We start from the raw sequence: 26432 nt of genomic DNA, 5'->3' as shown, positions 1-26432 counted from the left end.
TAACCATCAATCTGTTGTGTCTAAGTTTTTGTTTTTATTTATTTTTTTGTAGTTTTAGACTCCACGTGAGTGAAATCATACTGTTTCTTTTTCCTGACTTATTTCATTTAACATAATACCCTCAGGATCCATCCATGTTGTCACAAATGACAAGATTTCAATCAATTTTATGGTTTAGTAGTATTCCAGTATGCATATCCACCCATGTGTATATATGCCACATCTTCTTTATCCATGCATTCATAGATAGACATTTAGGTTGTTTCCATATCTTAGCTACTGTAAATAGTGCTGCTATGAACACTGGGATGCATATATTTTTTTGAATTAATGTTTTTATTTTCTTTGAGTAAATACCCAGTAGAGGAATAGCTGGATAGCATGTTAATTCTACTCTTAACATTTTGAAGGATCTCCATACTGTTTTTCATAGTGGCTGCACCAATTTACATTCTTACCAACAGTGTGTGAGGGTTCCCTTTTCTCCACATCCCCACCAACACTTGTTATTTCTTGTGTTTTTGATGTAACCATCCCAGCCAGTGTGAGATGATATCTCATTGTAGTTTTGATTTTCATTTGCTTAATAATTAATGATGTTGGAACATCTTTTCATGGGCCTGTTGGCCATTTGTAACTCTTCATTAGAAAAATGTCTGTGCAGATCCTCCACCCATTTTTTAACCAATTGTTTGATTTTTTTTTGGTAAAGTCATATGGGTTCTTTATATATTTTGGATATTAATCCTGTGTTAGATATATGATTTGCAAATATCTTCTCCCATTTAGTAGGTTCCCTATCCTTCGCAGTGCAGAAGCTTTTCAGTTCAATGTCCCATTTGTTTACTTTAGCTTTTGTTTCCTTGGTCTTTGGATTAAGATTCACAAAAACATCACTAAAATAGATGTCACAGAGTTTACCTACTATGTTTTCTTCCATGAAACTTATGGTTTCAGTTATCGTGTCCAAAACTTTAATCCATTTTGAATTAATTTTTGTACATGATGTAAGTCAGTGGTCCAATTTCATTCTTTTGCATGTGGCTGTCTAGTTTTCCCGGCATCATTTACGGAAAACATTGTCATTTCTCCGCTGTATGTTCTGAGCCCCTTTGTCATAAATCATCCATATATGTGCGGATATATGTTGCATTGATCTGTGTGTCTGTTTTTATGCTAATGCCATACTGTTTTAACTACTAAAGCTTTGTAATATAGTTTGAGTCAGGGAGTGTAATACTTCCAGTTTTGTTCTACTTCCTCAAGATCGCTTTGGCTATTTGGCATCTTTTGTAGTTTCATACAATTTTTTTAAAATTATTTTTTCTAGTTCTGTGAAAAATACCACTGGAATTTTGACAGGGATTGCATTGAATCTGTATAAACTCTGGGAAGTATGGACATTTTAACACTATTGATTCTTTGAACTCATATTTTCCATTTGTGTCTTATTCAATTTCCTTCACCAGAGTCTTATGGTTCTCTGTGGACAGGTCTTTCACTTCCTTGGTTAAATTTATTCTTAGTTATTTTACTGTTTTTGATACAATTGTAAAAAGGACTGTTTTCTTAATTTTTCTGATAATTCATTATTAGTGCATAGAAATGCCATTGAGGGGCGCCTGGGTGGCTCAGTCGGTTAAGCGGCCGACTTCGGCTCAGGTCATGATCTCGCGGTCCGTGAGTTCGAGCCCTGCATCCAGCTCTGTGCGGACAGCTCGGAGCCTGGAGCCTGTTTCAGATTCTGTGTCTCCCTCTCTCTGACCCTCCTCCGTTCATGCTCTGTCTCTCTCTGTCTCAAAAATAAATAAAAGTTAAAAAAAAATTAAAAAAAAAAAAAAAAAAGAAATGCCATTGATTTCTGTAGATTGATTTTGTATCCTGGAACTTTACTGAATTATTAGCAGTTCTAACAGGTTTTTGGTGGAGTCTTCAGAGTTTTCTATATAAAGTATCATATCATCAGCAAATAGTGACTGTTTTACTTCTTCCTTTCCAATTTGGATGCCTTTTATTTCTTTTTCTTGTCTAAGTGCTCTGGCCAATTCCAATAATATGTTCAATAAAAGTGGAGAGAGTGGGCATCCTTGTCTGTGACCTTAGAGGAAAAACTTTCAGCTTTTCACCAGTGAGTATGTTAGCTGTGGATTTGTTATATGGACTTTATTATGTTGAGGTGCATTCCCTCTACACTTATTTTGTTGAGAGTATCATAAATGGATGTTGAATTTTATCAAATGCTTTTTCTGTACCTATTCAGATGATCATTATGAAATTTAACTTACACTTTGTTAATGTGGCATATCACACTGATTGATTTGCAAATATTGAACCATCCTTGCATTCCTGGAATAAATCCCATTTGATCATGGTGTATAAGTTTTTTAATGTATTGTTGAATTTGGTTTGCTACCATTTTTTTTGAGGATTTTTACATCTATGTTCATTAATGATAATGGCCTGTAATTTTCTTTTTTTTCTCTTTTGTCTGGTATTGGATATCAGGCTAATGCTGGCCTCATAAAACGAGTTTGGAATTGAAACCAACATTGTACTATATGTTAACTAATTAGAATTTAAGAATAAAAAATATAAAATAACAGAAATATAAAATATTTAAAAAATGAACTAAAATATAAAATATAATGTAAAATAAAAATAAAATAATTGAGTTTGGAAGTGTTACATCCTCTTCAATTTTTTGGAAGAGTTTGAGAAGAATACATATTAAATCTGCTTTGAATGTCTGATAAAATTTACCAGTGCAGCCATCTGGTCCTGGACTTTTGTTTGTTGGGAAGTTTTTGATTACTGATTCAATCTCCTTACTAATAATCAGTCTGTTTAGATTTTCTATTTCTTCATGATTCAGTCTTGGAAGAATGTATGTTTCCAAGAACTTGTCCATTTCTTCTAGGGTGTTCAATTTCCTGGTATATAACTGTTCATAGTAGTCTCTTATAATTCTTTATATTTCTGTGATATCAGTTGTTAACTTCTCTTTCGTTTCTGATTTTATTTGGGCCCTCTTTTTTTCTGGTGAATCTAGCTAGAAGTTTGCCAAATTTGTTTTATCTTTGCAAAGAACCAGTTCCTAGTTTCACTGATCTTTTCTATTTCTTATGAAAAAAAATGTTTATTTCATTTATTTCCTCTCTGATCTTTATTGTTTCATTCCTTCTACTAATTTTGGGCTTGTTCTTTTTTCCCCCCCACTAGTTTCTTTAGGTGTAAAGTTAGATTACTTGAGATTTTTCTTGTTTCTTCAGACAGGTCTATATTGCCATGTACCTTCTCTTTTAGAATTGCTTTTGCTGCATCTCGTAGATTCTGGTATGTGGTATTTCTGTTTTCATTTCTCTCTATGTATGTTTAAAATTTCTTCTTTCATTTTTTTCAATGGCCTATTGGTAATTCAGTAATTGATTTTTAGTTTCATACCACTGTGTACAGAGAAGATGCTTGATATAATTTTAGTATTACTGAATTTACTGAGACTTGTTTTGTGGCCTAACATGTGATCTTTCCTAGAGAATGTTCTATGTACACGAGTAGAATGTGTATTCTGCTGGTTTTGGATGGGATGTTCTGTATATATCTATTCAAAGTTCATCTGGTTTAATGTGTCATTTAAGGTCAGTGTTTTCTTATTGATTTTCTCTCTCTCTCTCTCTCTCTCTCTACACACACACACACACACACACACACACACACACACACACACTACTTAGTTTGTTATCTTTACTTTTTTGTCTTTTAACCTCATACCTGCTTTTGTAAGTACTGCCAGGTCTGGAGGAGGCCAGAGGTAGGCTGCTTTTCACACCTGGTGGGGCAAGGGCTGAGGGGATCTCTGCCATGGACAGGCGCCAGGCCAGGGCAAGTTTGCCCACTGTGTCTAGCAGGACAGTGATTGTGGCAGATAAGCACAGGCTGGGGTGACCATGTGCAAGGGATCTGACGAGGGCCACAGTGGACAAGTGGATGAGTGCAGGGCTGGAGAGAGTCTGTGGTGGATGAGCACAGGGCTAGAGCTAGCCTAAGTGCCTGGTGTGGCAGGGTAGAGGCCAAGCTGGATGAGCACTGGGCCAGCCTGGTGGGGTGGGGTTACAGGGGAACACAGGGTAAGCCTGTAGTACTAGCAAGGGAAAATGACAGCACCAAAAACACCACCCACCAGCACTAGGGTAGCAAGGAAGTAGTGTAAAAAAATGGCACCCTCCAGTGCCTGTATCCACAGAGAGATCTCCATCAGACTCCTGCCCCGCTGGTATACTTTCTAAAACTAGTCAACAGATCTTCCTCACATGTGGTCCAGGTGCTTCTCAAGCTACTGCCTCTGTGTTGAGACTCAAAGCAAATGAGTCCATGTGTGGCCCCTCAATGATGGAATTTTCCTTTCCTACAGCCCTTGTGCTCTCCTGAAAATTAGCCTCAGGTTTTCAAAGACAGTTATTTTGGGGGTCTGCCTCTCTGGTGCAGGTCCCATGGGCTAGTGTGTCTAATGTGGGACCTGAACTCCCTCTCTGAGCTCCTCAGAGAGGAGCTGCATGTTTTGGGATCTCTCTCCCTCTTGTGGGTCGCTAGGGGGGTTCCTGTCAAGACTGCTTTTCTGCCCCTTCTACCCATCTTGATGTGGCTTCTTTTTGTCTTTTTTTTTTTTTTTTTTTTTTCTGTCCTGTGTTATAGAAGATCTGTTCTGCTAGTGTTCAGGTCTTTTTCAGAGAGAACTGTTCTACAATTCTAACTTGGGTGTGTCCATTGGAGGAGGTTAGCAGAACTCTGTGTCTTATGATCCACCTTTTCTCCTAGAGCTAGGAGCCAGGGGTTCTGGTGGGCGAAGCAGCAGCCACTGGTCTTGGCTTGCCTCAGCTGGCATGGAATGTCTGCTCTAAGAGCTGAGGCAAGGGCTTTATACTCCTATTTTCTCCTATGCCTAAGGTAGAGCATCTCCCCTATGAATAGAGGTTGGGTAGAAGAAAAGAATCCTCTACCTCTAAGCCATACTTGCCTGGAATTTAGCCTCTGAAACACCGATCTTGGGTAGGTTATAAGAAGTGCTGGGGACCTGCCCCTAGAAAGTATATCATAGCCCTTGCATGGGAGCTGGGGGAAGTGGGAACCCCATCTTCTTGTCCACACAGGAGCTTCCATCAGTCTGAACTGAGGGCTGCAGGGAAGGAAGCAGGTTGTGCTTCAAATGCCACAGAATCTCACTAGTACTAGTGATTTATTAGATTTTCTTAAATAAATGTTTCTTCACTTGCTGTATGCCCTTAGGACAATTTTCAGAGACTTTAAGTGATTATTGTTTTTATAATTTCTACCAGTTATGGCTGTTTCACTGACGGATTCTGCAGAGCTCCTTACTGCTACCATTCTGCATATGTAATTCTTTTATATTAGAATTTTCCATAATTCATTCCCAGACAGATTTACAGGTGTTGTTCTATCATGTCCTCAAACACAGCAAAACCACATTCTTGCCTTGGGGGTGAATGGGGTGTGGAAAGCAGAGTTGGTATCCAGGTGTTTTCAAACACAAGCGCCTCCAGGGTACCAGATTCAGTAAGACTACATCTCCTGATGAATAGAGGAGCCTTCAGGTACAGGCCTCCTTTACATGCCTGCTGACAGGAAGCTTGGTGGAATTGTGCGGCACACCTGCTCTGTGTTGCCAACACCTTCCCCAACAAACGTGGTATCTTTTGGTAAACTAGTACGAGAACTAATCTATACTTATGGTGAGGGTTTGTGTGTGGTCTAAAGCCATCTAGCCATGTCTCATCTAAAACATAGCATCCAACATCTCAAACATTTCAATGAATCCCTGAGTAATTCCATTTTACATGTACTTCGTTGTTATTACTTTTTAAATTTTTTAAAGTTTATTTACTGAGAGAGAGAGAGAGAGAGAGAGAGATTACACAAGCAGGGGAGAGGCACAGAGAGGCAGAGAGAGAGAGAGAGAGAGAGAGAGAGAGAGAGAGAGAATCCCAAGCAGGCTCTGCACCACCAGCACAGAGCCTTACATGGGGCTCTAACCCACAAACCACAAGGTCATGACCTGAGCTAAAGTCTGACACTTAATGGACTGAGCCACCCAGGTGCCCCAACCTTTGTTATTATTTTAATTTTTTACCTTGACTGTACCCAGCTGGATCATGATTAAATAAAGTGTCATCAATCAAGAAATAATAACAGTAACCGTGATAATAAACTTCTCCCCATACTTCTTTATCTATAGTAACACAGCAATAAAGTCCCAGAAAAGATCACAGTTGAGAAAGACAGTGCCTTCAGTACTCCCATGTCTCCACTAATTTCTCCTAAGACAAATTATGATAGCAAAGATCTATTCCCCTAAAATGATGCCAATTATATAGCTTCACAGCAAGCTCCCCAGGGCTTAATAGTGCCCCATATGTAACAGGCACTCATACATTTTCTGAACATATGAATAAATGAAAGACTGTTGAATAAAACCTGCTACCATGACAGAAAGAGAAAAGAATGACATCTACATCTTACAAATGTAAAGGAATTTCATCTTGATATAACACAGACCAGACCAAAGTGAATAAATAGCAGATGAGACGTCTTCCTTTTGTGGAGCAAATGCCTGACTAAGTAGTATATGAAAGAAACCTATAAACATTCCACTCATACCCCAAGCTGACTGACAGAAGCACTAGTGAAGGCACATGGGGGTAATACCTAGAATTCTCCTCTGCCTCCAAGACCCACTACAGCACAGGTGAAAGGGCAATGAGCAATGGTACAGAGCATTCTTTGCTATTTCATAACAATCGGGCCCCTCAGGTTGAACACACCCTGGCTCTGAATGGCTCTCCGTCTCAGCAACCGTGCCAGCACGTTTGTGGGTACTACCTCAGCTCCTGGAAAGAGTTCTGATATGGCACAAGAGCTTTCTGTAACTATCTCCCTTTCCAGACTTGACTTTTCTCCAACTTTTCAGGCTTTAGGTTGTGGAATATCAACATTGCTTCCTACTGTATGGTGAGCACAGGAAAAAAAAAAATTCTGTAGAATATGACTGTATTTGGAGATATGCTTCATTTTCCTTTTTGAGATGCATTCTGAAGTATGTAGGGGTGAAATGACATAATAATTGGGATGTACTTCAAAATACTTCAGCGAAGATAAACCAACAAAGAAAGACAGATGAAGCATATGGAGCAGAATCATGCTAAGTGTAAATCTGGCTGATGGGGAATTCTTGTACTGGTCTCTCTCCTGTTGTGTAAGTTTGAAAATCTTCATCAAAACAAATGTTTTCTATGAGGGCTGCCTAGGTAGCTCAGTTGGTTGGGCATCTGGCTCTTGAATTTGGCTCAGGTCATGACCTCAAAGTTCATGAGTTTGAGCCTCACTGGCAGTGCAGAGCCTGCTTAAGATTCTCTCTCTCTCTGCCCTTCCCTCTCTCTCTGTCCCTTCCCCCCTCTCTCAAAATAAATAAATTATTTTTGTTTTTCTATGACAGGAACAAGCCTCACCTGATTATCCATGTCTTTGATGACCAACAGGACAGGACTGTCTAGTGATGCTGACTTCCGATAAAGAGTTTTCAAACTGGTCCCATGCTCTAATGTGCTATATGCAAGTCTCCATGGATACCCTTGTACCCTTGCTGGAAGGCGTCGGGCCAGCTGCAAATCCAAAGAAGGAGATGTAAATATACAGTTTTCCCACAAATCCCTCATAAGCTTATAGCACAAAGCAAGAACCTGAGGCTCAAACTCAAAATCACACTTACTCACATGTTGTTCCTCTTTACTCTGGCAAATATTTGTCACTATAAACCAAGAAAGAGAAGCGAGAATCACTGCTTGATGGTGTTGACCTTGGTAGGGATGCCAGCCAGAGCACACATTCCCTTTCAGGGCCATGAATGAGGGGTCACTATGCAACTATGCATTTGAAGATACAGCGCCCAGCTTGATATGAATTAGACACAAGCTCTCCCTTTTACACTTCAACCTGACCTTCAGCAAACAGTTCATGGTTCTCTGATGGTTCTTTCTAAATGCTCGTAGGCTCAGAACTACTACTGATATTGGCAGCTTCTCACAGAAGTGAGAACAAGAAAACATAGGTGTTTTATGCTAGTAGTCAAATAAATGCAGTCTGTCCTCATCTTGCTTGTATCTTTCACCTACATTAACATTTAGCTTAAACTGGGCTGCCATAAATACCAATAATGCATATCTCTTCAAAACTACTGACAAAGGAGGCTATGAAGTAAGGAAGTTTTCAGAATGCTTAACATCAGTTCTAATATCAGCATGAACTCCATCTCCAAAGCTGCTTGCTCAAGTCTCCTGGCTTTCCTGAGCCTTCATAGGCTCATCTGCAAATTGAGAGATTGAACTCGATTCTTTAATGTCTCCGAAATGCAGATTTCTGAGTTGGCTAGTGGGAGAAATGCAAGAGATTCCTTACTCAAGTTCAAACGCAGCACATGATAGTATTTCATAAGAATTGAAGAGACTTTCAGAAAAGATAGTGAACAAGGAAAATTAAGGAAAAAAAGGAAAATTACTCCTAGTGGTAGGTAGTTTTCATAAAGCTAGGGAAGTGTATTTGCTATATGACTTTAACTGAACCCAAAAAGTTGAAAAACCATTAGAACTCTGCAGTAATCGCCAGGATAAATTTAAATCCTCTTGTGAGTGTTAGGAATATGCACAGGACTGTGGTAGGACAATTTTAAAACTGTTTTGAAGACATGAAGTGGCTTTTCATTCAGGTTTAGGAGATGGATGTAGTTTCTGGCCAAGTCTCCAGACTCCCACGAAGGTGACCCGGAGTGCTAACGTAACCTTCTGAAGCGGAGAAAGGACACGGACATTGGTTGGGCTGCTGGTGTTCTTTCTTTAAAACCTGGCCCTTCCTTCACCCCCAGTGAGAGGAGCAAATGCAGTCAGGGATGGAAAATGCCTTTTTCGGGCCTGGAAGCCCCGCCCTACGTCCCAGGGGAGCGCCCACCTGCTCGATGTGCATGTTCTCTAGGAGTGCGCTATGGGGCTGCAGGACTGGTAGGGCCACTTCATCGTCCTCTTCATAGTAGCTGCAGGTGCTCTTCCTGCGCTTTGCCTCCTCAACGGTGATGATCTGAAACGGAGAAGACAAAGCCCCCAAAACCTGATATGCTTGCTTTTCCGCCGCCTGCTAAAAACGGCCTCAGGTACACGGTTGCCCAGAACAGGTGGAGTTTTAGCAGTAAGACGTAAACTGAACCAGGACTCTGGGAAAAGGGCTAATTTCAACTTCAATTTCTGAACAAATGCAGAATTTAACACAGTTCAGCTGAGGTACTTAATACGTACAAATTAAAGTCATAGGGTTTCCACCTTTACTACGGCTGCCAAGTGCTCATTGAGGGTGCATCATTATGCATAACTCTACAGGTGACATATCCTGCATCTAAATTTAAATTGTTAAGGGACAAATCAAGAATCATTCTGTAAGTCTTCTATAAACAGGATAATTGGTAAGTAAGATTAGTTTTTTTTAAATTTTTTTTTAAATTTATTTTTGAGACAGAGAGAGACAAAGCATGAGCAGGGGAGGGGCAGAGAGAGAGGGAGACACAGAATCTAAAGCAGGCTCCAGGCTCTGAGCTGTCAGCACAGAGCCCAATTCCGGGCTCAAACCCACAAACTGTGAGATCATGACCTGAGCTGAAGTCGGACACTTAACCGACTGAGCCACCCAAGCGACCAGATAAGGATAGTTTTTTTTTTTTTTAAATTTTTTTTTCAACGTTTTTTATTTATTTTTGGGACAGAGAGAGACAGAGCATGAACGGGGGAGGGGCAGAGAGAGAGGGAGACACAGAATCGGAAACAGGCTCCAGGCTCCGAGCCATCAGCCCAGAGCCTGACGCGGGGCTCGAACTCACGGACCGCGAGATCGTGACCTGGCTGAAGTCGGACGCTTAACCGACTGCGCCACCCAGGCGCCCCAAGAATAGTTTTTAAATCAAGACTCCTACGAATGTTTTCTCTTAAGGCTATGGCACATAGCAACAAACGCTGAAGAAATAACAAATGGTAACATCCACTAGAAGCAACAATACAAAGAGACACAAAGCTAAATTTAGTCTAAATTATAATTAGGTTACAATTCTTTATGTACGATTTAGAAACTATCAAAATATTTTTTCCTTCAAAACTGAGAAACATGATTTTATACACATTTATTATTTCACTGTAACTTGCTTATGAACAACCAAAGTCCATTTCAATTTAAAATCTATTTTTGGCGGGGTGGGGGGGGGGGGTGCCTGGGTGGCTCAGTCTGTTAAGCATCTGACTCTTGATTTTGGCTCAGGTCATGATCTCAGGGGCTCCTGTGCTGACTGACAGGGCAGAGCCTGCTTGGGATTCTCTCTCTCTGCTCCCTCCCCTCCTTGCGCTTGCGGTCTCTCTCTCTTTCTCTCTCAAAATAAACTTAAAAAAAATTTTTTAATCTATGTTTTGCCCCTCCTGGATAAATCACTAAATTATTTTGAAATTGAATGATACAGATAGGGTGATTAGCTCAGCAGAATACCTGGGTACTAAATTTAGTCACTTTTGCATCATAGAGAAACAACATTTAAGTTACATTTAGTCAAAGTTGTCAGATAATGCACTACTCCATTTCCAATATGCACAGTGATAGTTACCTGCCACTATCTGAACTAGATTTATAGGTAAGGAAATTAGCTAACAAATTTTACTATCTTCTCATGGGAGATTTACTTAAAAAACAAAAACAAAAATAAAAACACTGTCAAAGAATCACAAACCCAGCATTTTAAATGTATTAAATAAAGCACACCTTTTTTGTGAACTCCACATTTAACACAGGTACAAAGAGGGCTATGGAATGAAAAAGAATAAAATAGGGGCTTTTGAAGGGGCAAACCACATCATATCCATCTCCCAAACATTCTGCTGAAATGTCAGCACAATCCTTTCTCATTAGAAAGCATCTGAAAACATACTGAGTTGCAGATCTCTGAGGATTCACTGACATCTTATTAGCTCCCAGGGACTCCAGCATACCTTCACAAAAGGCTCTTGGTCCGGTCTGGCACAATAGAAAATCTGAATGTCCAAGGGCAACCTTCGGTCTCGCATCCTGACGGGGGGAGAACCGTCTGCTTGCTTTCTAACGAGGAACAGCTTTTTCTCTGCCTTCACACCACTGTTGCTTACAGCCACGCTGAGCTACAACTGTTTTTGCAGTATCTAGTTTCCTGCATGATTGAGTTTCTGTTTCCCTTAGGAGAGGGCTCAACATTTCTACAGGAACACACCCAAATTAGGATTTAGAGCAAACACACACTTCCTGTCAGGCATTGCTGTGAGGCTGTAAAATGACACTTTCACCTTTGAAACGGTAGTTTCCTAACTGCAACAAAACTCCATTGTTGTTTTGTTTCTTTTTTTCCCCTTTTCTTCTTATACTTTTCTTCCTAATAGTCCTCTGGCTAAGCTAGCTCTTCTAGTCCTGCCTCTTCAGAGTTTTTTCCCAGCACCTTCTCTAAAGCTAAATTTCCATTTTTAAACTTTATGTATGTTCCTGACATAGGTTTGAATCTCAAAGGAGCCTTTACCCAAGGTAGGTATATTACACTTACAACAAGGGCATTTCACCTCAATGACACATTATGTTTGTCGGATATGCGGACCTTAAAAGAATGGGAGAACATCCTGGTTTATATGAGGCTGAGAAGAAGGCTACTTTACATTCAGTGTTTCAAAAGAGCTGACAAAGGAACATTTACCTCCTTTCCTTTTAGAGTACTCATCTTAATGACTAATAAGCATGATGAGTTCTCCTCTACTTCCCAGATCAGATGGCAGGGGGTTGGGAAAACATGTAGATGACCACTGCATCAATTTTCAGTGATCGTTCTGTGACTCTTCCAGATCCAAAATGGCTTTTGTTTTTGGGTACTGCTGAGCACATCAGAGTGCTATTGTACAGCTCAAGCTGGGGTGTGTTCTCATGAGAATTCTGGCAGACAACTCCATGACCAGACCCAGGTCAGCTGGAACTGATTTTCAATGCAAGAACCAGGACACAATTTGGGGCAGAATCACTTGGATTTTGTGCCAGTGAGACAGCACTGGCACTCTCTTCAGTTCCTGGCACTTCAAAACAGCTAGCATTTACTGATCTCTCTCTCGATGATGGCAAGTGTCAGGTACTTGGCCAGGCTTGGGGACACAAAGCAGTTCACAGTCTCGAGAGGGTGAAGAGACAGCAGAGAGACATTTATAAATAATATGAATGCCACTCCATGTAATATAAATGCTAATAGTAGCAACTCAAAGGTGGGGGCACCTAGAGCCTTGGGAGATGGCTTATTCACAGAGTGGATGGGGCTTCAGTTTGAGAGCAGAGGGTGCAGTGTGGACAGATGTTGGGGGTGGAGGGTACAGAAGGAAAACAGGTATGTTTGTTCTAGGTTCACTATAGCTTGGGAATAGAAAGGAAGAGAAGTAGAGATGAAGCTGTGGAAGGACAGAAGTGGAGAAAACCAAGAATCTTAATGCCATGAAGAAGCTGAGAACTTATCCTAGGGGCCACTGTGTCTAAAACCTGGCTATTCTTCAAAATCTAGGAGCTTTAAAAAATACAGATTCTGACACTCCTCTCCCAGACCTACTAAATTTCTGTCTCCAGTGGTAAAGGTCTAAGAGTCAGTTAAAGGAAAACAAATCACCAAGTGTTGGTCTGATGATTGGCCAGGTGGGTAATGATAACCATAGGCAATGGAGAGTCCCTGAGTGTTTGAAGCATGGGAGTATATGATCATATGTGTTATTTAAACAAGTTAAATAGATAGTGCAGAACATATATGAGACCTTTAAATATGATGAAGGAAACACCAGAAACCATTAAGTAGTGTTGGAAAAAATTACCTATTAAAAATATTACCTATCATGTATCAATAAATCAACTGCAGACTGAGTGGGGTTTAAATTGATACTACAGGGCCACCCATACCTAAAAACACTATAGGGGGAAAACAAAAACAAAAACAAAAACACCCAGCCCTTCCCCTGCTCACACACATGCTTCTGCACACATGTGCTATCTCTTTCTCAAGAAAAAATAGAGGAGAGGGGCACCTGGGCAACTCAGTCCGTTGAGCGACTGACTTCAGCTCAGGTCATGATCTTGCAGTTTGTGAGTTTGAGCCCTGCATCTGGCTTGCTGTTGTCAGCACAGAGCCTACTTCAGATCATCTGTCTCCCCCTCTCTGCCCCTCCCTTGCTCTTGCTCTCTCTCAAAAATAAATAAATATTAAAAAAAGAGGAGACAAAAAATTAGTATCATTTAATCATAAAGAGCTCAGTATTAAGATTCTTCTAGAAAAATGAGCAAAGGAAATGAGTGGGCATCACACACACACACACACACACACACACACGTGTTTTTCATCTATTCTTTCCTCAACCAAGGAAATAAAAATTAAAATATATCATTTTTATGCTTCCAAATTAGCATAATTTTGGGGGGAATAACAGTAATAATCCTTGCTGCTGGAATAAACACAGTGAGAGGGGTATTCCTCACATTGCTGGCAAGTTAAGTTGCCATATATATAAAAAAAAAAAAATAGGATCCTTTAATACTCTTCTATCAACTAATGTCACTCCTAGGAAACTAAGGGAACAGTAAGGGTTGCAGATCATTTCACCCTTGTGAAAAACTTGAACCAACACAATGATTCCTAAAAGTAGGGAATTGTTAAAAAAAACTATAATTGAGATTTTAAATGTCATGCAACCATTAAAATGAGGCTTAAAAACCTTGAAGATGACACAATTCCCACAAGATGTTAGGTGGGAAAACCAGATGCAGAACTATACATAAAACATGATTGCCCTTTGCAAAACTAAAAAGACTCCCTACCCCCAAACCCCTAAGAAAACATCCTAAAATAAATGAGAAAGAAGGGAATTGAATTAAAATGCACAAAAGTGTTAAGGGTGGTCACATATTTTTAAATGTTCTGCATTGTACTTTTCTGTAGTTTCCAAATTTCCTACAATAAGCAGGTGTTACTTATATAAAATTAGGACATAAAGCTTACTTAAAGAGTCTGTGTATGAGAGAACAGACTGGTGGTTGGGTTGGGTCTGGAGGTGCCCTTGGGAGTCCAAGTGAAGGATGCAGACAGGCTGACTGGGGCACGTTTGATGGAGGGAAGCAGAGGTCTCTGTACCATATAAGATCACAATCAATAAAACTCTGACTAGATATGATGAAGGAAAAGAATCTAGGATGATATCCAGGTTTCTAGCTTGGACCACCACCAATTGAGATGGGAATACGTGAGAAGAAGCAAGTTTGGGGGCATGATGAGTTGTTTTGGACATGCCGAGGATCAGACACCTGCTAGCTTCCGGGGGAGTGACAGTCCCCCTCCGGTCCCCCTTCCCAAAGGAGCAGCAATGCTGTTGCAGTGGCTTGGCTTGACGGTAATGCTAGTATGGGGGGCCTGCTCCTGCATGCAAGGGAGTGTGGCAAGCATTCTGCTGCTCGTTGCACTTTTGGACTCTCTCTGCCATGTGGCCAGAAAACAGGGATAAGGCAACCTGACCAGTCTAGCCACTTCTCTCTCCAGTTATGAGCACAAGTATTAGCATAAGCACGAGGAGCTTGGAATAGGCCAACCAAGTTCTTCCTCCTTCTCCATCCCTTCTTCTTTTCCTCTTTTTCCACCACAGATCTAGAGTAGTTTCTTAGAGGGATTTGCCCTCTCTTTCAATCTCCTCAGTAGCTCAGTCCGAGAAGGCCTGGGGCAGACTGCCCAGGCCCACACTAGATCTTGAAGCAGACCTTTCTCTCCCTGTATACCTCTTTAGCTCCTTTCCCTCTGGTACTGGTAGATGTGGCCTCTCTCTCCTCCCACTGGGGTTAGCAAGAGCTGAGATTCAAGGATGGGATTAGCGGAGAGAGGCAGAACAGTCCTTCAAAAGGGGCTGCTCCCTTTTGCAGTTTGCAGATATTCAGGCCTCATCAGGCAAGGATTAACCGCCTTCCCCCCCCCCCCCCCCCCCCGCCCACCATGTTATCTAACCTTCTCTCTGGAACTCCATATTGGAGCAAGAGGCCACAGTCTCAGTAAGAAAATGAACACTTCAGGGGTGCCTGGGTGGCTCAGTCAGTTGAGCATCCTACTCTTGGTTTAGGCTCAGGTCACAATCTCACAATTTTGAGAGTTTGGGCCCCACGTCAGGCTCTGCACTGACAGTTCAGAGCCCGCTTAGGAGTCTCTCTCTCTCTCTCTCCCTTTCTTTCTGTCCATCCCCCACTTGTGCTGTCTCTCTCAAAAATAAACTTAAAAATAAAAAAGAAAATGTACATTTCCTGGCTTTGCTTCCTTTGTGCACATATCTTATGGGGGCCTCTTAGACAGAGCTGATTAGGTGAGGACAGAACTTGATATTCTTGGGTGCCTTGGCCAGAATATCAGTATCACACCACCTCTGCCTCATGGGTACTTGCAGCTATGCTTGGGGGGCGGCTATGAACTGTAGAGTAGCAGCTCGGGAGAAAGAGGTATGTGGTGTAGGCAGATGTGGGAGTAGGCAGCATAAGCTACAAGAGTTGATGAGCTCATCCAAGGAAGATGTAACAGATGAGAAGAGGGCCAAAGACAAACTCCCAGAGACAGCATGAGAAAAGGGACCAGCAAAGTTGACTTGGAAAGACTGGCCAGAGACAGGAGCAAAAAAAGAAAAGAAAAAAAAAATCAGAATTTATATAAAAAGCCAAGGAAGAAAGAGCCTGAAAGGCTTAAACAGCTTCAAACAGTAGTTTCAAATAAGAAGCTTTGTGAACTATGGGGAGACATAACAAGCAAATAAATTTGGGGACAATACGCTACAGAGCTATCAGGCAGTGAGACAGGAAGTGAGTACAAGCATACATATGAGAGAACCTGGCATTCCAGAAGGCATCAGACCTAAGGGGCAGGCTCATTACCCTTGCTCGTCCCAATCTGGCAAGGTTCCAACCTTGGAAGGATCCGACTGTGCACTTGATGAATCTAAAACCAGGCTGGGATTCCTGGAGAAAATCACCCCTCACTGTAGCCTGGGGCCACTATAAACATGGCAGACCCAACAGGGCTCTCCATACCAGACAGCTACCCCATGACAGCCCTTCACATTGAGCCTAGTCTTGAGGCTATTTCATACCGTCTCCATATTTCTCTAACTCCTCCTTCACTTCAGGAGATCCCCTTCCTTCCACTGCAAAGAAACCATCGGATGAAAAATGCCACAATTTGCCACCACTCAATCGGCATTTTATTTGCACACATCCTATTCTTTTCTACTGCCCACCCACTTGTCTAAAACCAATCCTATCCCTATTTCCACTTCTCTGCCAATTCTCAGAGATCTGCTCTCCTGATGAGTTCCTTCCTCATTCCCTTATCTTCTGACCTTCTACCCTGGGGTTCCTAATGACCTCATCCAAAAGGTTAAAGTCGCTCTCACAAGAGGGAAAACCTTCCCAACCTCACTTATTCTTCCAGTTCACCACCTCATTTTTATCCTCCAGAACCAAATTTGAATTGTTTGCCCACCTTTACTAGTTCAATTTACTTATCTCCCACTCATTCTTTGAACCATTGGAATCTAAATTTTGAACTTACCACTTTAATGAGACTGCTCTTGTCAAAGTCACCAACTACCTCCTTGGTTTTAAGTCCAAGAGACATACCTCAGTTCTTATCTTCTGACTTTTCTGCAGCATAAGTCATTTTGACCATGACTCCCCTCTCGAAACATTCTCTTCCCTTGGTCTCTAAGACATGACTTTCCTTGTTTTCTACCTTCTTCCCTGGCTGCCTTTGTGGTCTCTACTGCCTTTGGCCCCTTTAAATGGAGGTATCCCTAAGGGTTCTAGTTTGAGCCCTGTTCCCTTTCCACTGTAAATACTCTCCTAGGATGACCTCATCTATACTCATAACTTCAACTTTGCCACTGATTGCCAAATCATGTCTTTAGATATTTCTCCTAAGTTTTATTCTGTCTCTCGAACATTCCACAGACACTTCAAATTTAGATTAAAACCAGAATGCAGAGCATTTTCTACTAAATCTAATACTCTTGCTATGCTCCTATCTCAGCGAAGGGCAGGTACCACTGCCCCTTCAGTTCCCACTCTAAAAACAAAGAGTTCAATCTCCATATATTCCTTACTTTCCACATATAATTAATTACTCACAAAATACTGTGTATTCCAGTTTCTAATTATCCTTCAAAAGCACTCAATTTTCTCCACCCCCACTGCCACTCTTGCAGCAACCATTATCTCTCGACATTGATCCTGCATGGGCCTCCTAATGGGTCTCTGAGCCTCAAGTGTTGTCCAACTCCTCCAATCTCTTGAACGTCTGCCAGAAAGAGAGAGCTCTCTCAAATGCATATGTGTGTACACTTCTCCAGACTCAAAACAGTTCAGTGCCTTCCCACTGTCTTTAGGAAGATAGACACGATCCATAGGTCTTTTGTGATGTGTCCTTACTTTCTTTTCCTGCTTCATTTCTTGCCCCTCCTTCAGCTTTGCACCCTATGGTCCAGCCACACTGAACCTGTTAGTTTATCAAATATCCCACATCCTGTTTCTCCCTCTGTCATTCCTCTGCACAGATTTTCCTTTCTGGCCAGAACATGCCCCATGTCCCATTCTACCCCAACTGCCTGAACTCCCCCTTCTGATGTTTGTTCAGATCACTCCTTCTGGGCAGCTTTAACTGATCCCCCTGGCTCCATTCAGGTGCCTGGCCCCATGCTCCTACAGCACTTGGCACTTCCCCTATAATGGCAATTATCTCATTATATTATAATGATTCATCTGTACTCCTTGATGCTAAATTCTGCTTCTCTCATCCATTGTGCCATTGAGAAGGGCTTGGTAAGTGCTCAAAAAAATTATGAAGGGCTTTTCAGACCACATTAAGGAGGCTGAATTTCATCCTGTACATAAAGGGGACCCATTAGCAGTTTTTAAAAAGGAAAGTGAAATGGCCTGGCAGCGGTAATAGTGGTGGTATTTATGTGACACATACAACTGGCTCAAACAAAGGAATACAGTTATTTCCCTCTATAACTTCAAAAGTGCACAGGAAATCTAACTTCTTGCCAGCCAAGCAGTTCTTGGTATCTGGACACAAGAAAATTTTGATTGCATAGTGTAATTTAATGGCCACAACAGTCTAGCCCCTCTTGAGTGCTCACCTCCCAGCTCTTGGTGGTTGGCTCACTGAAGAAGTTGTCGATCATATTCAGTTCTTCCTTTTCCACGACCACAAAGCCTTGCTCTTTGGCATCTTTCCCATAGACGTCAGGAGACCACTGAACAAAGAACGTGTACAAATGATCCACCCTGAAAAATACATTCGTCATAGGAGTTAACACCAAATCTACTTTCCTGGCAGGCAGAAGTAGGAAGTTGGGCACTTGCAACCATCCTTTTCCTGCTTGGCAAATCTGTTTTGCTAATTGGGAAATTTCGCACTGTGAAGATGACCTCTACGAGCGCATTCCAAATTTGGAGAATAAGTCAACTAGTGAAAGTAGAAGCCCACAGATACTGAGAACCTGTCTCAATCTGAGGAAAAGATCAAGAGAGGGGACGTAAAATTGAAACACATAATGGAATCTTTACACCAAATATTTTCTCCTTGTTAGGTCTTCATTTATTGGACACTTGTATTCAATGGGAAAAAAAAAACTGATCTGAACATTTAACTGGAAAAGATAAACAATACTTCAGTGGGTTTTTATGTAACTGAAGCACTGTTATCATTTTAACAAAACACCTTTAATAGCTACAAAGTAAATAATACTAATTGTTGTTTTAATATTAGAAAGAGACCTGATTTATTGACACGGAAATGTGGTTGCCTTCCTATTTCTCTGTTCTCTTACACATATTTAACACCTGGAGGTACTGTAGCATCTTACCAAACTAAATCAATAGAGAGATGGCTAATTCCCAAGCAGAGAATAAGAACTCTGATCCCAGCACCTGCAATATCCCCCCAGGTATGAGAATCATAGGCTCTCTAACCTTCGATTCTACTCCCACATCCATCACAGTGGCTGGAGAGAGTGACAGGTATGATCAGATGATTCTTAAAAGTCTTTTCTAATTACAAAATGGGATTTCAATGTAAGCCTACTGTCTGGGGCAATATTAACTTATTGCTAATTTTTAAAAAGTTGTGATTATGTAAAAATATTATAACAACATCGCTATAGCTTGAATGTTTGTATCCCCCCCAAATTCATATGTTGAAGCTTAACCCCAAATGTGATGGTATTTAGATATAGGACCTTTGAGAAGTGCTTAGGTCATGAGCCCTCATGATTGGGATTAGTGCCCTTATAAAAAGAGGCCTCTTTTCACCATGTGACACAGTGAAAGGATAATTGTCTATGAACAAGGAAGTGGGCCTTCACCAGACAAATCTGCCAGCACCTTGATCTTAGACTTCCCGGCCTTTAGAACTGTGAGGAATACCTTTCTGTCATTTATAAGCCACCCAGTCTTATGGCATTCTGGTACAGCAGCACAAATTGACTAAGACGAATATTAAGAGAACTAAAACAAAAAAGAAATGACCCCCACAATTCTGAAATCCGAATGCAGCAAAAGGTTTTTAGGTTTCTGTACTCCTATCTGCTCTTGTCCACATGCATATAGTTTTCTTTTCATTGTCACATCAGGACCAAAATATAATTGTTTGCTATATATAACATTAAATCGCGCACATTTGCCATGTTGCTAGTCTTTGTACGGATTCATATTGGCTAATTTCATGAAAGTACTAAGTCATAAATAATCTGAATTCCTGTGTTGTCAGGATATTTAGCTTCTTCCCAAGTTCACATTACAGTGAACATCCTCAGGCTCTATGCCTTTCACCATCTTTTGCATTATTTCCTCAAGGTGAGTTCCCAGAAACAGGATTACTGAGTCAAAGGGCATGATTTTATATCTTGTGATTCATCCTGCCAGGTGGCTTGTGAAAGGCTCACTAGTTTACTCTTGACACCAGCAGTTTAGTTTGCATTAAAGTTCCATAACAATCTTGCTTATGCTTTTTCTAGAAAAAGAATTTAATACATATTTAAGTTTTACCTTATGCACTCGGCATTTCTCTGAATGTTGATGCACTGAACAAGTTTCAAATGTTTTCTTCCTGGCTATAGCTTTTCTTTCACGAATTAGCTCTTTTTGGCTGTGAAGTCAGTATTTTCCTTTTCAATTTGTGGAAACTTTTATAGAATGTAAACATGAACCACTACCAAACGTGTTTCAAAGCTGTCGTTTTCCTTTTTATATTAATCATATCCTTCCTGTCATAGTACAGGATTATCAATTTTCATATACTTTAAGAGTATATTTCCTTTGAGATTTCTCCTACTCCGCATGGAGAGTTGGCATCCAAGACAAGGTGTGCATCCATGTCCATGATATACTATCATTTCTATTCTTTTAAAAAAACAGATATAGATATAATTGTACATTGATGTGATGGTTAATTGTATATGTCATCAACTTGGCCATTTTTTGGTCAAACACTGGTGTAGATGTTGCTGTGAAGGTGTTTTTTAGAAGTGATTAACATTTAAATCAGCAGACTTTCAGGAAAGCAGATTACCCTCCAAAATGTGAGTGGGCCTCATGCAATCAGTTGAAGGCCTTAAGAGAAAAAGACTGAGGACTCCTGAACAAGAAGGAATTCTGTCTCTAAATAGCCTTCAGACGTGACACTACAATCCAAGTTCTCCCTGGGTCTCCAGCCTATCAGCCTCCCCTTGTAGATTTCAGACTTGCTAGCTCCCACAACCACGTAAACCAATTCCTTCAAACAAATCCTTCTCTCTATATGTATTTATATGTACATATCCTTTTGGTTCTGTTTCTCTGGAGCTCCTGGACTAGTTAGTACAATGGACTATTCTGAAAGGGTATATAAGAAACTGATCGAAATGGTTACCTCTGGAGAATGGAATGGCGTGGGAGAAAGACATATTTTATATCATATGGATCTTTAAGTTAATTTTTGGAATAGGCAGGACATTTTCCTGATTCTGGCATCAAAACTGTATTTTAAAAAGCAAATAATGAGAAGTTTCCTTCTCACCCACATCGCTGTCCACCAAATTCTGTGCTCACCCTTTTCTTTTACAGGTGACCACTTTATTCATTTCCTGTATATTTTTGTAATGTTATAGATATAAATATAAATATATATTCTTTTTGTCTTCCATTTCTACAAAAGATTGCACTATTCTCTGTCTTGCTGTCTTTATTTAACAATACATCCTAGTATCTTTCCACATCAATATATAGATGGTTTCCTCATTCTTTCTTTTATAGCCACAGAGTACTTTACTCTGTGGATTAGCCAGCGCTTATGTAATCATCCTCTATAGATGGACGCTTGGGTGGTTTCCAAGACTGTATTGTTACAAATAATGCTGTGACGAATAACTTCACATGTGAGTCACTTCACACGTGTACAGGTATAGTTGTAGGATATATTCCCAGAAGTGGGACTGTGTTGTCAGAGGAGCAATTCCCTTCTAAACTTGCTATGTAAAAACGATATTGCCCTTTTTAGGAATGATATCATTGTTTGTCTTCCCATCAGCAATACACACACACACACACACACACACACACACACACTCTCTCTCTCTCTCTCTTTTGAATAGCAGCATTCAAAAGCATTTATACCATGCAGTATACATTCTCCTATGAAAAATTAACTTAGAAAATATTAATCACCACTCCAGAGAAGTTTGATGAGTATACAATGATAACCCCTTCAGTTTCCTAACACTTATAGTGTTAAATATATATATTAAATATATAAATATTATATATTATATCATATATTATAATATATATTATTATATATCATTATATTATATTACATATATTTTATATATTAATATATAAAATATATAAATATATTAAATATATTTATTAAATATAACATATATAAATATATATTAAACCTAAATATATTTTTATTTAAGTAAATATAAATATATATTAAATATATTATAGTGTTAAATATATTATATTTTATATATATATATATATATATATATATATATATATATATATAGTCCATCTCAACTATATTTTGTAATAGAGACACAAATATGCTTCACTCTAACTCTTGGAAAGGAAGATATTTACTATGCTCATATCTACAATGAATAAAAGGATTTCCTAATTATTTGTTCGCTAGTTTTCCTGTGAGAAAGGAAAAAGCAGTCCCTGATACCTGCCAGCTAGCCTGGGCCTATCAGCCAGGCCCAAGTGTTGTTAAAAAGCTGGCGTGGCACTCACAGCGAGGTCCTCATATTCTCCTGTTGAACATAAACAATTTCACAAAACATCAACATCAGACAAGACCACTCTTTGACCATGATGAATCACGACAAAAACAAGACCCTCTGAGGTCTCATATCTGAACACAAACTAAAAACATGAATATTGTCCAGCCACAAAAATGACCAACAGCCCTCCAATCTGGGTGATATGAGTGACTCTGCTGCTTTACTAATTATAGCATTGAGCTCTTTAGTCTACTCCTTCCTTCCTTCTTTCCTCTTAGATAAGACTTGTAAGATACCCAATCATAGAATGACCTCTGCTTCCTGATAGCATCTAATCTAGACCAAATGTCCACTACCGTAAGTCCTCCCCTGAATCACCTAACACAAATCTAAATCCTGTCCTCCTTTCTAGCACCCTCTTTCTGAGATGGCCCACAGTCCCATGGTGTGTATTCACTCTCCCAGCAATGAATCAACCCAACTCATTCAACTTCAGTAGGTTTCTGGTGGTCTCTGGCCAGGGGGCACTGCTTCCTTCAACTCCCAGTATTGCCCTCATAGAGATTACCTTCAGGAATATTAGAGCTGATGGGGATATTGGGTATTATTTAATTCAACTAACTCTCCTTAAATATGAGAGAATGGGGGCTCTGAAGTCTACCATCAGCATCACAGCCAGGGCTAGATCTTCTGAGGTGACAATTAGGGTTCTTTCAATCATACTAGAAAGCCCTCCCCTTATTCCACACTGATTTCTAAATTGCTTCCCAGTTAACTTCCTGGTTCTGACACCAGACACATTTTTGTCATTTTTTGGACCTACTTTCAATGAAGGACTGCTCATTTGTTCTCCAATATTTGACCCTCATAGGGAAAGTCACTGTGTAAGTATGGACACGGAAGAAGCACGATAAAAGCTCATGCTGACACATATCCCTGTGCAAGACTGCAAGGGAATGAGGAGGGAGGTGCAGATTTGGAATTAAGATTTCATTCTTTCTTTTTAAAAAATTACATTTGAGAGAGAGACAGAGACAGAGAGAGAGTGAGCATGAATGGGGGAAGGGCAGAGAGAGAGGGAGCCACAGAACCTGAAGCAGGCTCCAGGCTCTGAGCTGTCAGCACAGAGCCCGACACAGGGCTCAAACACACGAACTGCAAGATTGTGACCCAAGCCGAAGTCAGACGCTTAACCAACTGAGCACCCAGGCGCAACCCCCCCCGCCCCCCAGCCATATTTCTTTCCTTCTTAGACATAATAAGAAAATATAAATGTGCAAACTGTGGGCCAATAAAGATTTTAATGAGAGATCCTATCCTAGAAATTGCCAGTCACTTCCCTTTTTGGTGACAAAGACATTAAGTTGCTTGAGGAGACCCTTTGAGCGGTCCTTTTAATTATGTAGATGTGAGGGTAAGTAGGATTTATTATTCTGGACGAAGGTATAATTGGACATTCCGTACTTGATGAAGACAACTTTTTCTTACAATCCACTTGGAGGGGGATGGGAGGGAAGATTTGTATAAAGTCCAAAAGATTTCCTGGGAAGGAGGAATCCTGTGCCTAATACCCTCCCTTTTGAAGTTCAGATTAAAGCATCTCTGATTAATTAAGGTATTCCAAATGGAGGTAAACCCATAGAAAAAGGCAATATCTTTTTCCCCACCCACCCTTCTTGAAAAGAAACTCTTCAAGTTAGTGGAGGGAATGGTTTAGACTGATAACCTGGGATCCTTATGAATGCCATGATTATTTTGGGAATAGGTCAATTTGGGCAGAGTGTGCTGATGGTAAAACTTAGACCAAATTACCTGCCACACTGGGCATACCAGGGAAGGAAATGGCTACTTATGTCATATGTGTAAGTTTCTCAGAAGCTGTAACAAGGTGTACGGGTGGGGACAAGGTCAATGTTGGCATAAAGCATTCTTGCCTGCCAGTGCCATTCTCTCCACAATAAATATCTCAGTCTGGGGCAGGAATCTGGGATGACCTGATAAAAGGGCCTCTTCTCCCAAACCTCTTCCCTTGGGACTGCTGGGTTTCCAGTGAGTGGTGAATCAAGCCTCTGGATTTGTTTGTTGCCAGAGTGAGTGCCCTATTCTGGAACAGCCTGTAGTGTGTCAAAGAGCAGCCAGAGCAGCCCTTTACACTGGGTGAAGCATTTTGGACTTACCATAGAAAACAGGATCTAGAAAGGAGGGAAGGGGTATTCTCAAAGTATCACAGAAAAGAGGGCCAGAGTAATAAAAATTTTTAATATTAAACAGAGAACTGAGCTTATGTTTTAAGCAATACTGATGACATAATCAGTGACCTAAAAAGATGGGATTCCCTCTTTCAAGGACGTTACATTGTACAGCAGCTCTAAGAGGCCAAGTATTACCATGCCCAACTTAAAGATCAGGAAATTAAGGCTTAGCACATTCAATAATGTGCTCAAACACACCCTCTCTGGAAATGTTCCAGCTAGTCTAAGCTAACTGCCTCTTCTTTTATGAATTCTCTACTGCAAGGAAGACAGTACATTTTTGTACCTGTCCACAGTCAGATGTCTCATAGTATAGGTCAACTACTTCCTTGGCTTTGGGTTTCATTAATGAAGCTTAAGTAATATTAGTGAGGTGCCTTAGGTGGCCCTTAAGGCACATGCTGCCCTCTAGCTCTTCTTCCTCCTATACCTTCTGTCAATAGGCTCACAGCACTGCCAAGACTCTGTTCCATGCTTGGGCAACATCACAGAACAGCCGCCTCACCTCAGCCGTGCTTCTAGGAATGCTTCTCCACTGGCTGAAATGGACAAGAGAGAAGCCCTGAATAGCCTCCTTCTGGTTTCAGGGGGTAGGCTCTATCCCTGCCACCAACAAAGTCACTCCAACCTTGGGAAGCCTCAGGTAAGCTGAGATGAGAAACCTCAAAAGTACGTTCTGCAAATGGGGCATCCTAATGGAAAATGTTCATGTCCCTTCTCTCAGATATGTTCAGGGCACCAGGACACCCTAATTTCCCTCAACAACAGCCTCTCACATAAAAACTCATTCTCTCACATGGACATGGCCCTCATACTATGCTTCTGAAGGAAAAGCAAAAGGAATGAAGAACTAAAATGCCCTGTGCCACAAGAGAACATTAAAGTTCATTTGGAACCAATCTGATTACTTAATTCTTCGGCCTCTGGAGACCAAATGGAAGGAATCAATGTCCCTCTTCCTAGTTCTACTTCTGCTCAATTCTCTACCCTTTGTTTATTTTTTACAACTTAATTGGGGGGGGGGGGCAAGGAAGAGGATATGACCTCATCTTTTTTCCTTCTATATTAGAGTGACTGTAAGTTTATTTAACCTAATTCTTGGAATGGTTATTTTTGGCTAACTGGGTTTTCCTGGTCATTAGTTCTCAGAAGTCAACCCTGACCTCTGGAGACAGGCCTCAAAGTTCTGGAAATTCCCTCCTTGTCCCTTTGCAGACCTCCCCTTCACCCACTCCTCCTCCTTTCCGTTCCAGCTCTGCTCTCACCTTGACCCCCACTCTTCCTCTCTCCCCATCAGCCCCTCCTGGATTCACATACTTCAGGCCAATCTTTCCATTTCATCCTCACTGGCATGCCCTAGAAGTTCAGCTTTGATCCTCCTACCGCACCTGCCCTTCCAAACACCTTCTCACAGAAACAATCACCTTGCTGACTCCTCTCTTGGGACGATGGATGTTGCTGGGTTTTCTTATTTGTGCTTAATGGATTCACTACAAATCAAAGGCACCTAACCTTGGCTAAGAAAACACTCCCTCCCTCATGGGGCTCCCTACTGACCCCTAACTCATTTCCTTTACTCTCTAAGCAGTAGCTATGCCAGACCTCTGCTTTTGCAAGCCCTCTACCTCGCTCTCCTACCTGCCTTCCTCTCTGAACAGAGGACTCTCCATTGTACCATCCCAATAATGCACTCCTCTCCACCTTCCCTCTTAGCATCTTTCTCTTCAGAAGAAGGAACTTCTCTTTTACCCATTTTAACCCTCTTGTC

At 40.8% G+C, this 26432-nt stretch overlaps 1 protein-coding gene and 1 long non-coding RNA gene across 14 annotated transcripts in view; one reads left to right on the top strand and one right to left on the bottom strand.

The window, feature by feature from the left end:
- Positions 1 to 7593, top strand: part of LOC132667614 (uncharacterized) — a 31595-nt gene extending 24002 nt beyond the window's left edge. Inside the window, exon 4 of the long non-coding RNA XR_013555758.1 lies at positions 7505 to 7593. This is a non-coding gene — a long non-coding RNA (uncharacterized LOC132667614). The remainder of the gene's footprint in view (positions 1 to 7504) is intronic.
- Positions 1 to 26432, bottom strand: part of NCOA7 (nuclear receptor coactivator 7) — a 165923-nt gene that overhangs the window by 9456 nt on the left and 130035 nt on the right. For 11 of the 13 annotated variants that reach the window (XM_060616580.3, XM_060616577.3, XM_060616583.3 and 8 more), the window contains 3 exons: positions 18285 to 18432; positions 9010 to 9135; positions 7518 to 7670 (listed from right to left, as the gene is read on the bottom strand). In XM_060616580.3, coding sequence (XP_060472563.3) covers positions 7518 to 7670; positions 9010 to 9135; positions 18285 to 18432 — 427 coding nt within the window. Of the gene's footprint in view, positions 1 to 7517; positions 7671 to 9009; positions 9136 to 11075; positions 11304 to 18284; positions 18433 to 26432 lie in introns of those variants that run through there. The other 2 variants (XM_060616587.3, XM_078447280.2) reach the window with 2 other exon arrangements.

Source organism: Panthera onca, chromosome B2 (assembly GCF_046562875.1).
Source record: "Panthera onca isolate mPanOnc1 chromosome B2, mPanOnc1 haplotype 2, whole genome shotgun sequence".
Lineage (NCBI taxonomy): Eukaryota > Metazoa > Chordata > Mammalia > Carnivora > Felidae > Panthera > Panthera onca.
This window is presented reverse-complemented; position numbering and strand designations above follow the sequence as displayed.